General features: G+C 38.1%; 1 protein-coding gene across 3 annotated transcripts in view; it reads right to left on the reverse strand.

Annotated features, from left to right (window-relative positions):
* Window positions 1–12,780, reverse strand: part of COL12A1 (collagen type XII alpha 1 chain) — a 116,916-nt gene that overhangs the window by 67,143 nt on the left and 36,993 nt on the right. For 2 of the 3 annotated variants that reach the window (XM_055432808.2, XM_055432809.2), the window contains exons 15-21: window positions 7,675–7,941; window positions 7,026–7,218; window positions 5,612–5,733; window positions 3,754–3,903; window positions 3,553–3,672; window positions 3,291–3,455; window positions 2,559–2,705 (exon numbers count right to left, since the gene is read on the reverse strand). In XM_055432808.2, the coding sequence (XP_055288783.2) occupies window positions 2,559–2,705; window positions 3,291–3,455; window positions 3,553–3,672; window positions 3,754–3,903; window positions 5,612–5,733; window positions 7,026–7,218; window positions 7,675–7,941 (1,164 nt within the window). The remainder of the gene's footprint in view (window positions 1–2,558; window positions 2,706–3,290; window positions 3,456–3,552; window positions 3,673–3,753; window positions 3,904–5,611; window positions 5,734–7,025; window positions 7,219–7,674; window positions 7,942–12,780) is intronic. The other variant, XM_088840539.1, reaches the window with a different exon arrangement.

Genomic DNA, 12,780 nt, shown 5'->3' on the forward strand with positions numbered 1-12,780 from the left:
AGGGTCTTTTCTAAGGAGCCAGCTCTTTGCATCAGGTGGCCAAAGTATTGGAATTTCAGCTTCAGCATCAGTCCTTCCAATGAATATTCAGAACTGATTTCCTTTAGGACTGACTGGTTTGATCTCCTTGCAGTACAAGGGACATTCAAGAGTCTTCTCCAGTAAATCAGCCCAGTGCACATAAGTCCTCGCTGCATGGGTGGCCTAAGAGTCTTCACCCTCAGGAAATTCAAATCTGAGCTCGTGTCATTCTTTAAAAGCTGCTCCCCTCATCCTGACAGCATCACAGTTTATCGGTCACCCAGATTCAAAACGTCTGACTCATCCTGGATACTTTCTCTGCTCTCCCACCTTCTACATGTACCAGCAAATGACAACATGGGGCCTGACAGCTCTATTGCCTCTGTCACCATCGGCACCACCCAAGTCCACTGCCCTCATTATCAGGTTGATTACGTACATTCATGTCTTATCTGCTTAACTGTAGGTTATGCTCTGTGAGGACAGAAGTGATTTCTTATTCATGTTTAGTTCCCTTTCAGGATCTTATTCAGTGGTAAGAGAACCTACTTACTTTCTCACTCAGAGAGAAACAACCAATTCTTCTAAAATTTAGGAATATCCTACTGCCTGTGTTTGTTTTTTTCTGTTCATAAGTGTAGGTGAAATGACTAACATAGAAAAACATTTGGAATCAATACAAATGAAAATAGAAATATTGGGCTCAGTATGACCATTAGAGAGATGTCCCAAATAATAATTATAGGAGAGCTAATGCAATGACTCCATGAGCGTGGCAAATCATTCTCATACGAACTCTTCCTAGTTTCTTTGTAAGCCAAAGCTGGGAAAAAGCATTTCCATTCTTAGTATCCTAACCTTTATTGTACTCGGGTCATAATCAAGCCTACAAAATTATCAAGCAATTTTACTGTCTGGGAAACTAAATGAATGCAACTATTACATAGCTGATGTAAAAAAAAATAAAGTAAAACAGATAAAAGATGTTTTCATCCTCACTCAAAGTTCTCTCCAACTAAATAAAACTACAACTTTCTCAGCTAATCCAAAGCCAGACGCCTACAAATTCTGGCTTCCTGGCTGGTCTATTTCTCCTGGGAAAAGGTCAGTCTATTGTTCAAAATCCAAAATGAAAATCTGCAAAATTTTGAAGAGAGAAATTCAAGAAGGAACATTCAAATAAATGTATCCTTAGTATCCAAAGCACGTGAACCATTTCTACCACTTTGTTAAACTCATTCCAACTTTCCAAAACCAGAGTAAATTAATGAAAGACAGTCTTTACCAGAATCTACATTTACTTAAAAGAAATTTTTCTCATACAATAAGAACCATCATCTTATCATTAATTTTCAAAATACCTTCAATTTAGTATTTACCATGGTTTGTCCTACAACTTACACAGGTAGTAATCATTTTATACCACTTGTCACTACAAATTCACTTCTATAATTTTATTTCTAAATCTTAATTCCTTATCGATAGCTACCTTTCTTCAAGGACCTCTCAAAACATCTTAACCCATCTGACTTTGAGTAAGTAACTGAACCTCCCTAAATCTATTTCTTCAGTGGTAAAGAGAGATGATATGACCAACCTAGACAGTATATTAAAAAGCAAAGACATTACTTTGCCAACAAAGGTCCGTCTAGTCAAGGCTATGGTTTTTCCAGTGGTCATGTATGGATGTGAGAGTTGGACTGTGAAGAAAGCTGATCACCGAAGAATTGATGCTTTTGAACTGTGGTGCTGGAGAAGACTCTTGAGAGTCCCTTGGACTGCAAGGAGATCCAACCAGTCCATTCTAAAGGAGATCCATCCTGGGTGTTCATTGGAAGGACTGATGCTAAAGCTGAAACTGCAATACTTTGGCCACCTCATGGGAAGAGTTGACTCACTGGAAAAGACTCTGATGCTGGGAGGGATTGGGGGCGGGAGGAGAAGGGGACGACCGAGAATGAGATGGCTGGATGGCATCACCGACTCGACGGACATGAGTTTGAGTGAACTCCAGGAGTTGGTAATGGACAGGGAGGCCTGGCATGCTGTGATTCATGGGGTCGCAGAGTCGGACACGACTGAGCGACTGAACTGAACTGAACTGAACTGAAAGAGAGATGATATCCTTTCTAAAAATCCACACTCTAACACTGTAATTTGTCTTTATGTTTAGAGGTTACAAGTGCAAAGTATCAAATGTGATCATCTCTGGTTGGAGCATTTAATAGTAACTTAGTAGTGACATGGAGTGAATGCTTTACCAGAGAATAGATATACACCAAGAGAGAAAAATCCAAGGACTAAATCAATGATTCTCAACTCGGGGCAGTGTTCTCCCCAGCAGACATTCAGCACATTCTAAAGGCATTTTTAGTTGTCATAACTCAGGGGATACTATTGGTATCCAGTGGGCAGAGTTCAGGGATGCTGCTGAACATCACACAATGCACAAAGTAATCCACTCCCTTCATTCTACAAAGAATTATCTGGACTAAAATACCAACCGTTCTGAGGGTGAGAACCTGGTCTAACCTTACCTGGACCTTTGACACTGTTGCACAAGTTGTTGGTGAGGTCATCCACGATCCTAGAAAGTGACTCAAAATCCGCCACATTGTATGCATGGATATCATCAGGATCTGTTGCAATCATCTTTAACTCAACTTCATCAGCATTTTTAATACCTTGGGGAAAATGGACATACACAAATTAAAAGCATGTCTCAGAAAAAAATTCATGGAACGAAGCAAATATTTCATAGACTACCCTGATACATTCCGCATTAACTAGAATGTATATAAGATTTTCCCCAATAATAAAATGATTACGTAAATTAAATAGAAACAAAAAAAAATAATACAAACTGAAGGTTATTTTGTTTGGCTTCTTCTCAATGCTTCTAGCACCAATTCCCCACCAAAAAGAGTTTGTTTAGTGTTTTTTTCTGGAAAGTATTATAAAATAGCGGATATCAAAAACAAACATGATGCTGTGGAAAACCAAATAGGAATTTTCCTGAATCCTATTAATGGTACAATTGTCCTCTTGATTTATTACTCTCTTCCAAGAAGCCACGTAGTTTCATCCCATTACAAGGAGAAAATAAGAAAATAGATGAACTTTCTGGCACATTATTTTAATAAATTGTGTGATAGGGAAAGTGTGTCTCTGTATTTTTCATGCTTCAGAAAATATTTTTAACTATAAAATTATCCTTGGCAAAAACATTTGTCACCCGTGGGGGCGTGGCTATTCTCATCCATACTTACCAACAGCAAACAGTTCCACGCCTTCATCCTTGAGTTTTTTGGAAGGTGCCTCAACATCATCCTGGGATTTTCCATCAGTGATAAGAACACCGATTTTTCGAGCTCGAGGTCTCATGCCAGCTTGAGTCTTGAAGCTCTGCTGGCGAATGAAATTCAAGGCCATCCCTAGTGGGATTGTTAAAAGAGAATCAGCCACATCATTATTCAGCCACGAGCTCGGACAAAAGCGAGAGCTGACAGGGCCCTGGACCATTTGGCTCACCTGTGAGGGTGTTGCCTCCTTTGTAAGGCAGGTTTGCCACTGCCTGCAGCAAGCTCTTCTTGTCTTTGTGAGCATTTAATTGCCACTCTGTTCTGGGGTCCCCACTATACTGAGCGAGGGCTGAAAGGACACCATTGGCATTAGCATATGTAAATGAATCTGATGAAGACATCTAAATGCCATCATTGTTGTCAGACCTACCAATCTGTACTCTTTTGGGGCCAATCTCAAAGACTTCCACGATACGAGAAATGAAGCTCCTGACAGTTCTAAAGTTGGCCCGGCCGATGCTCCATGATCCATCTACCAGCAGCACAATGTCTGCTTCAGCTCGGGTGAGACACTCCATCCCTGACGCAGCAATCACGAGACAGCACAGAGTCAGGGGTACATTCTTTGTCAGTTTACTTCCCAGCATGCTTCTGCCACCCCCGGGGGCCAGGGTCACCTAACAATCTCAGTTCTGTGGCTCAACGAGGCAATTGAGAGTTCAAGACTTTGAAAACATGTCCATATGACTTATAGCTTCAAATAAGAATCACAGGAACTATCCATCCCTCTAATAATCATTTCAGTGGAAAATCTTTCCTTTATCTTTGACTATATTTATGGCCATAATCATAGAACATGGAGATTTAAACTGTCATTATAAATTTGAAAGGGCTTACAAACCCAAACACTGAAATATATAAGAGGGAATGTACAGCCTTCTGACTATAAGGAAATAATAATTTTAATAAAACTTTGCATTTTTCTCAATTTTCAGTGGTCATTAGCAGACAAGTATGAGATGAACTTTAAAATGTGCAAGCTGGAAAAAGGTTCAGTGAGCCAAAAATGTCTTTTGAATTAATGAAAACTCTCAGTAAAACATATATTACTAAGGATTAGGCACAGAACTCTCAACCCTTCTGAAGTAAAGATATATTGTTTAAAAATCTGATGGCTATTATTTAGTTTTAAATAACTTAATCATCTACTACATAGAACAATCAGGTAAATACAAATGGTGAAATCTGCACATTTAAAAAATCAAGAGAGAAGGAAGACAATCTAGAAAAAAAGATGCAAAGAAGTGTACAAATTGAGAGCTACGGAGACCACAAGCATAAACACTGATACAAAGCTAGGGTGCTTTGGAAAGAGAGAATTATCCCAAATCCTCAGTGCACAAGCTACAAAATAAAAATATAAGTCAGTTAATATCATCATAAGAGAAAAAATAGAACATCAATGCAAAACAGCAAGAGCTGAGACTATTTTATCCACATCCATATTTTCAAATGTTTTCTTTTCCAACAGTTTATGTTACCAGCTATGAATTTTTCAACTACTTGCCATGTTAGCATCTGATCTTTATATCATTAAAAAAAAAAAACTGAGAAAAACTCAGTGATGCTCATTATACTACAAATGCATCACTGGTATATTGAATGGTCCATCAGAGTGAGGATTCCCCAATGCTATCCAAGCACCTACGCCTTTACAAGTCTGCTTCTGCTCTGCCAAGACCTACTCTTTATAAGAAAATGATGAAAATATTTAGAAGTAAACTCTACCCACCACCCTCACTGCTAAGAATGTTCAAATCTAGCTTCATGTGTATCAAAGTTGCAGTCCTGGCAGGAGCAGAAAGTCTAAGGGGTTTATGTTACCATTTTGCTTTGCAAGTCTTAACTGCCCACCTATTAACATATCAATAACCAAACACCACTTGCTCAGCCCAAATAAATCCTTTCTACAATTACTTTAGCGAAATAAAACTGCATTTGAATCATTAAAAAGAGAGAAATGTACATCATCTACCCATCGAAAAATTCAGCTTTAAATAATACAGTACTATGTAACTAATGTAATGCTAACAAGAAAGCCTCAAAAAATGTTGGCAAAGTGTGCTTAGCTGGTTGTCTGTAGAATTTTTTTAAGTATATATTACTGAAATAAATTTTAATGTAAAATTTAACGGTTGATTTTCATGGTATAATTGATCTAACAATTTACATTTGAAAAAGTTGCCTGGTACTGACTTTTCTTAGGAGAATGCAATTCAATTTCTTACCAGAGGATAAAATTGGCATCACAGTTGTGTCAGAAAGAGTTGTCATTTCTTGTCCAACAAGTGGTGAACTTTCTCCTCCATCAAACATTCCAAAAACGTTTACTTTATAGGTGGTACCTGCCCTGAAATGTTAAAACATACAGTTTGTATGTATAATAGGCCCAAGTAGTAGCATTTTTTTTGTTCTGTTATAAATATTCATCTTGATTTACAAACTTTCACTCAGAGGAAGTTATAACACATAACATTGCAAGAGATGAAAAATAATTTCCATCACGTTCCACTTTAAGCTCACACTGTGAGGTATCGAGGAAAACTAGCATTCTAGAGAACACTGGGAGTTCAGGGCACCAATTTCCACCTTGCCTTTCCATCAAATGTAGAATTCCCACCTTCCCACTGAGCAAGTCAGGAAAGCATCAAGCTCTCACTTTTACTACTGCTAAGAAATGGGCTTTAAGAAAACAATTTAAAATGTTGTACTTGCAAGGAAACATAAAGCCCTGTCACAGTGCCCAGCACATAGTGTGTGAAAGTTGCCCAGTCGTGTCCGACTCTTTGTGACCCCATGGACGGCAGGCCACCAGGCTTCTCTGTGCATGGGGTTCTCCAGGCAAGAGTACTGGAGTGGGTAGCCATTCCCTTCTCCAGAAGATCTTCCCCACCCAGGGATCGAATCTGGGTCTTCTGCATTGCAGCTGTGTACTTTACCATTTGAGCCACCAGGGAAACCCCCTGGCACATAGTAGGCTCATTCAATTTTATCCTCCCTATTCTGATAAGAGTAAGTATTGCGCATTCAAACAGATTTCAGTGTTGTTGAATCAACAGTCAAAACAAGCCAACTTTCCACCAGGTAATGAATGCAGAGCACTCTGTTTTCTTCACTATAAAGAATGTAGGCTGCTGTTCAGACTCAAACCTCCTTCTTTTCCACTGCAGAGCCTACAACAAGACCTTCCATCAGCCCCCACTTCCCCAAGCCTCTCAGCTGACCCCAAGCATAAAGGCCCACTCCCTCCCTCACTTCTGGGAGGGGATGTACACAGGCATCTCTGGGTCAGCCCTCTGGGCCCTTCCTAAAGCACAGGAACACCCACATTTCCATGGGGCTGGTTGGGGACAAGCTGCTCTTGGCGAAATGCTGTGACGTGGATGTCAATTTTTTAAAAGCGGGGTGCTGTGGAAAAAAACACCATTCCTGATCTCTTAGTAACAAACATCATTAAAATAGTACATTTGTTCAGGCCTAAATTTGAATGGCTGAACCCGAACCTCAACTTCAGCCTCAACAAGAGTGAGAAAGCAACTTGGGCTGATTTTAAATACTCTGCTGGCGACAGACACATAAGTGTCTACAAATTTACATCAGTTATGAATCTGTTAACAAAAATGAAATAGAGTTCACTCCTACCTAAGTTCCTCGAGAACAACTGTGTTGTCATACGGTCCAACCACTAACTCCCCCAGTCTTCTGTCATCTCCCGTGGGGTGAAACGTGACCTTGTAACCCTTGACCTCACCGGGTGCAGGCTCCCAAGTCACCCGGAAGCTTGACATGGTTGGATCAGATGTTTTGAGGTTTCTGGGTGATTTAAATCGAGAAGCTGTAGAGATAATAAATATTAAAATATTATCCAAAAGCCTAGGCTCTGGAGTTTTTTTATTAACCCCTACAATAATAAGTTGAATTCTAAATATCTAAGTGGCACACATGGCAATCATCACAAGCAAAACACTACAAAATAAATATTTACATAAAGGGTTAAGTCAGAAAGCACAAACTATAATGCCCAATAAAAGTCACAATATTAGAGTGTGAACCAAGTGCGAATGTAAATAGCACTCACAATTCAGATTAGAGTAACATTAATATGTAGAATCATTTTACAAGGAACTATATTGGTAAAAATCATATGCTAATTAGGCTTCTTATCCACCTATTTATTATAACGTAATTTACTACAGAATTCATTTTAGATATTCACAAATGAAGCAGATATATTAAAATCCCCCATTAAAATATTACACACTTTCCCCAAAAAATTCTTACGATTTCATACCTGTTGTTCCTGATCCTTGCCTAAGCTTTCCTTCTCCTGTCTTGTAAACTGGGAGAACTGTGATGTCATACGTGGTCTGGGGCTGAAGTCGCTTTAGCACCGTTGAGGTGACTGTGGGTGACACTTTGGCAACCATCTGCCTCCCACCCCCACGGGGGCGATACACAACACGGTAGTTGACCACTCTCCCAGGTGCTGCTTTCCAGGAAACTCTCATTGTGTTTTCCGTTTCTTCATCCACTTTCAAGGTTTTTGAGTCTTCAGACACTGTGAGATGAAAAGAAGATTACAGTGTATATCATGCTGAAAGAAAATGCTTGTGTCCCCCACCGTGATTATGTGCAAAGACACTGGGTGTGGTTTCTCAAGTACTACACCCTTCCTTTACTTAGCATTGCGATCTCGCTTAAATTCAGGATGGCGTGTGAACTTAATCTCAGTGAGGTTACAGTGAGATGTTTTCTCTTTATCTGGCTAATAACTAAAAAATGGAAGTTCATATCGCAAGGATTTCCTATTTGCATTCCCGAGACTTTAGTAAAGAAAACATCCATTTCCGGAGATGAGTTTTTAGAATTTTTATTATATTTCCATCTGTAAAGAATTCCTGTAGAAATTATAGTGTGCAGAATATGAAAAATCATAAATAAAGGGTCAGAAATATTTCTTGAGTCTTTTCAGAAAAAAGTACAATGCATAGACGACTAGCCAGAGTGACTATAGTTAACACCATCCTTTGCGACTGCCGTGAACACATAAGACGATCAACACAAAGGAACAGGAAACTCGGACACATAAAAATATCTCAGGGGCTCTGGAGATAAACCAATATACACTGGGTGGTTGTAGAAAAAACTGTATGCAAGAAAGTTTTGATTAATATACAAGAAACTTTATTAAATTATATCTTATTAATAACTATGTCAGAAACTAGCCACCTAACATCCACAAATAGCCAATACAGTCCTCTTTTTATGTATAATTAGAGCTTATAAGCAGGATCATTTCATTCAGTTCAGTAATCTCAGCATTCAAAAATCATAAGCATCTTCTAAAAAGAGAGACAAAGCTGAAGGAAACACTGCAGACAATCTTTTTTGATTCTAAAAGAAATTTTCATGTTCAAACAGGCAAGGACCACTTGGAAAAAAAAAAAAAACCTGGGAAAGCTTTAAAAAATACAGACACACACACACAAACGTAGCAGCATTTTTCAGACACTGGACATCAGGCAGCATAGGACCATGATTCCTGAGAGAAACAAATGAGAAGGAGCTTGATCATTGCCCTGACTTATTGCTTGGAGAGAGTTTCCAGCACCAGTACAGGAAGGGGGAACCCAGAGGGAGCCTGGTGGTCTCCCTTGAGAAGGTAGTTTTGTCAGTTTGGGGAGTCCAAGGCACTTAGAACTTGCAGAGAAAGTCCTGGAGATAGTGTGATGGAGAAAAACCTCCAAATATCTGCAAAAGATCCTACTTGAGTCTTCAACCTAGTACTACTCAGGGCATATGAATAAGGAAACTACTCAAAACCAGAGAAAGAACCACCTAGAAGGAGTAGACAGAAAAAAGTTCTTAGAGTTCATGTGGGGCCAGAAATACTCCCCCTCTTCACATTAGAAAATCTCAAAATTCTCTGAACATCATATAGAGTACTAAGAAGGAGTAACTGCCCCAAGAGTGGAGTAAAAGAAATCCTAAACTAAAGGTTTCTCTGGTTTAGCTTTAAACACAACGTTAATGAAAGCTTCAAAAATATTAAACTGTTTCCAAGTGAGTTTACTACATCCCAGAACAAATCTTTAAAGGATATTTGTAAGAACATAAAAATATCTGACATCCAAAAAAGTAAAGTTCATAGTCTGGCTTCTAATAAAAATTACAAGAAATGCAAATAAAGAAAAATAATAATAACCTGTATCATGGACTGAATGATTGTGTCTCCCTATATTCATATGTTAATGCCTTAATCTCCAATGTGATAGTATTTGGACCTTTAGGAAGTAACTGGAGAAGAAAATGGCAACCCACTCAATTATTTCTTGCCTGGAGAATCCCATGGACAGAGGAGCCTGGAGGGCTACAGTCCATGCGGTTGCAAAGAGTTGGACACAACTGAAGTGACTTAGCATGCAGGGAGGTAATTAGGATTAAATGAGAATCTACAGGTAAGGCCCTAGTCTGATGGAACTGGAATCCTTATAAGAGGATGAGGAGACACCAGAGAGCTCATTTCCTCTCTCTCCCCTCCCCACCCTCAACATGCACAGACTGAGGGAGGCTCCGTGAGGACATAGAAAGAACATGGCCATCTGCAAACCAGAAAGAGAGCTCCCACCAGAAACCAAGTTCTGCAAGCAGAAATAGAGCTGGAAATAGCACATATGACAGAACTATTCAAAGGGGACATCAAAACAGCTACTATTAATATTATAATATGTACCATATTCAACATGTTAATGATGGTACAAGAAATATTAATCATGTTAGGTAAACACACAGAATATATAAGAAAGACGCAAACCAAATCTCTAGAAGTGAAAAATACAGTGTCTGACACGAGAAACACAGGGTGATATTAACATTAAATCAAAAACTGCAAAAAAAAAAAACTAGCAAACTTGATGACATGAGAATAAAAACTACCCAAATTGAAACACAATAAAAGAAAAAAGACTGAAAAACGGAAAAGCACAGAAGTGAGCTGTGTGACAGCTTCAACCAGTCTAACACACGTGGAACCGAATACCTGAAAAAAGTGAGGAGTAGTAAATAAAATATTTTAAGAAATAATGGCCTACATATTTTCAAACTTAATAAAACCATAAACCAACAGATCCAGCAACCTCAATAACCCTAAGCATAAGAAACATGAAAAAAACTACACCCAGGCACATTATTACCAAATTACTTAAAATCAGCATAAAAAGAAAATCTTGACAGCAGTCATATAAGCAAAAAATACATTATGTATAGAGGACAAAGGTAAGAATGACAAAACAGGTAAAGAAAATCAATATATGGTTATGAATTATGTCTCTGAAAGACGCAAATATAATTTCAACTGAGTATATTGGTTGCATTTTTTTTTTTTATTTTAGGATAAGAAAGTAAGAGAATTCTCGGCCAATTCCATTCCTTTCTGGATGGAAGGTGGGAAGGGAGGCTCCAGAGGGAGGTGATGTATATATACTTGTGGCTGATTCGTGTTGCTGTAAGGCAGAAACGAACACAACATCGTAAAGCAATTGTCCTCCAATTAAAATTAAAAATGGCAGCAGAACAAAGAAAGGTTTTTGTCTTTCATCTAATTTGCTTAGCAGTTTGAGCGGTTGACTTATACCCTCTAGAAAATGTGCCTTTCACTCCTACCTGCTCTGCTCATGGTTCAAAAGAGGCCTTTCCCTTTACTAAGCTTTAAATCAATTAGCCAAGAAATACTGAAAATGTCTTAGATGCTCAGCTTTTAGAAAGTTTATTTAGAATTTCTACTAACATCCTTGCTTTGAGCTAAAACATATCCCTCGTGGAGATTTTAAATCACAAATAAATATCTGAGGATTCAATCTTTTCAGAAGGAGAAAGGATGGAGGAGAATTTTTGGAAAAGTTTCCCTCTAAATATGTATTTGTTGATAATTTCTCAGCCATGTGAACTGTATATTTACACCTACAAATAAATTTAGCTAGATGTGTCATATGTGGCCTAAATTTACAACATGACTTCTCTTTACAACAAATGAATAACTGCCAGAAATAGAGATGAATTTCTGCCAAGTTCTTAAACTATGTCAGTCAATATATTCAGACACAAGATTTCATTCACTATCATGGAAACCAATCATGTCAATATCTGAGAATTATGCCTTTTCATGTATTTACATAAGGAGTTTGATTTTTTTTAATCTGTTAATTTTGACACAGTCTTAAGCTTAGACATATCCAACTGAGTTTCCCAGTGAGTTAAAAAAAAAAAGATGAATTCTACAGAGAACTCAGACCAAAAGGTTTTAATTTCAGGACAACTTAAAATCAGGATACAGGACTTCACTGAAATTGCCCTTGGCATTTTCCTCTCTCCTCCTTTGGCAGAAAAATCACCCAATAGATGGCCTAATTTCACCCAATTCCTCCACGTCTTCCTAACAAAAGAAATATAAGAATACCCCAACTCTTTCCCCTTTTCCTAAAACTCTCCCAAACAAAAGGAATAAACTTTCCTATAAATTCTTAGAAATGCCCATTTTTAATAAATTGTTTTTTAGGAAAGACAATTATGAAATACAGACCCATTTCTCACTAGCCACCTGACAACAAATGATGAGAGGTCACTCAGAATTTTTCGCAGGAAAGAATATTAATGAGATGAAGGTAAATTTTAGCCACCAGAAAACTGAGTAGACTTGAATTAGCCTCCCCAAACACAGTAAAAATAATTTAGAATTAGTCCTGGTTGTATAACAAACATTGTCTCAATAGCTGCATTATGCATCAATCTTCTTTAAATGGCTAGGCTCTATGCTTGGTGCTTTACCCACTGTTACTTTATTTAATGCTCAACAAAATCTGACGCTGCATTCTACATATGAGAAAACCAAAGCTCAAAGAAGTTTCAAGAACTTGCCCGAGGCCATGTAGTTATAAACGTGCCTGAATTCTCTTTGTTTCCATAACTTCTTGTCTCTTTACTAGTTGAGTCTCTTAACTAGTTGAGTCTCTTATCTAGTTGATCTTTCCACCAGAAAAAAAGAAGAGAAACAGACAGACAGAAACACAGTTCATCCTTAAACAACGAAGCTTTGATCTTTGACGATCCACTTATATATGGATTTTTTTCACTATCAAATGCTACAGGACTACATGATCTGAGCTTGGTTTTATCCTGGAATGCAGGGGAACCTCGGATAAGAATGGTTGCCTATAAATTATACTCAGATTAACCCCCACATTTTCAAGGGTAAACTGTGTAGGTAGTTGGCAGGGATTCAATATTTCAAAATTTGATACAAGTTTAGATACACAATGAACTTGATTTTAAAGCACATCCATTAAAGGTCATGTTTTTAGTCCTCATCTGTCACATTCAGAAAAAAAATGCAAGAGGTTAT

The sequence above is a fragment of the Moschus berezovskii genome, chromosome 10 (genome assembly GCF_049115385.1).
Source record: "Moschus berezovskii isolate FMDL1 chromosome 10, NW_MosBer_1.0, whole genome shotgun sequence".
NCBI classification, from domain to species: Eukaryota; Metazoa; Chordata; class Mammalia; order Artiodactyla; family Moschidae; genus Moschus; species Moschus berezovskii.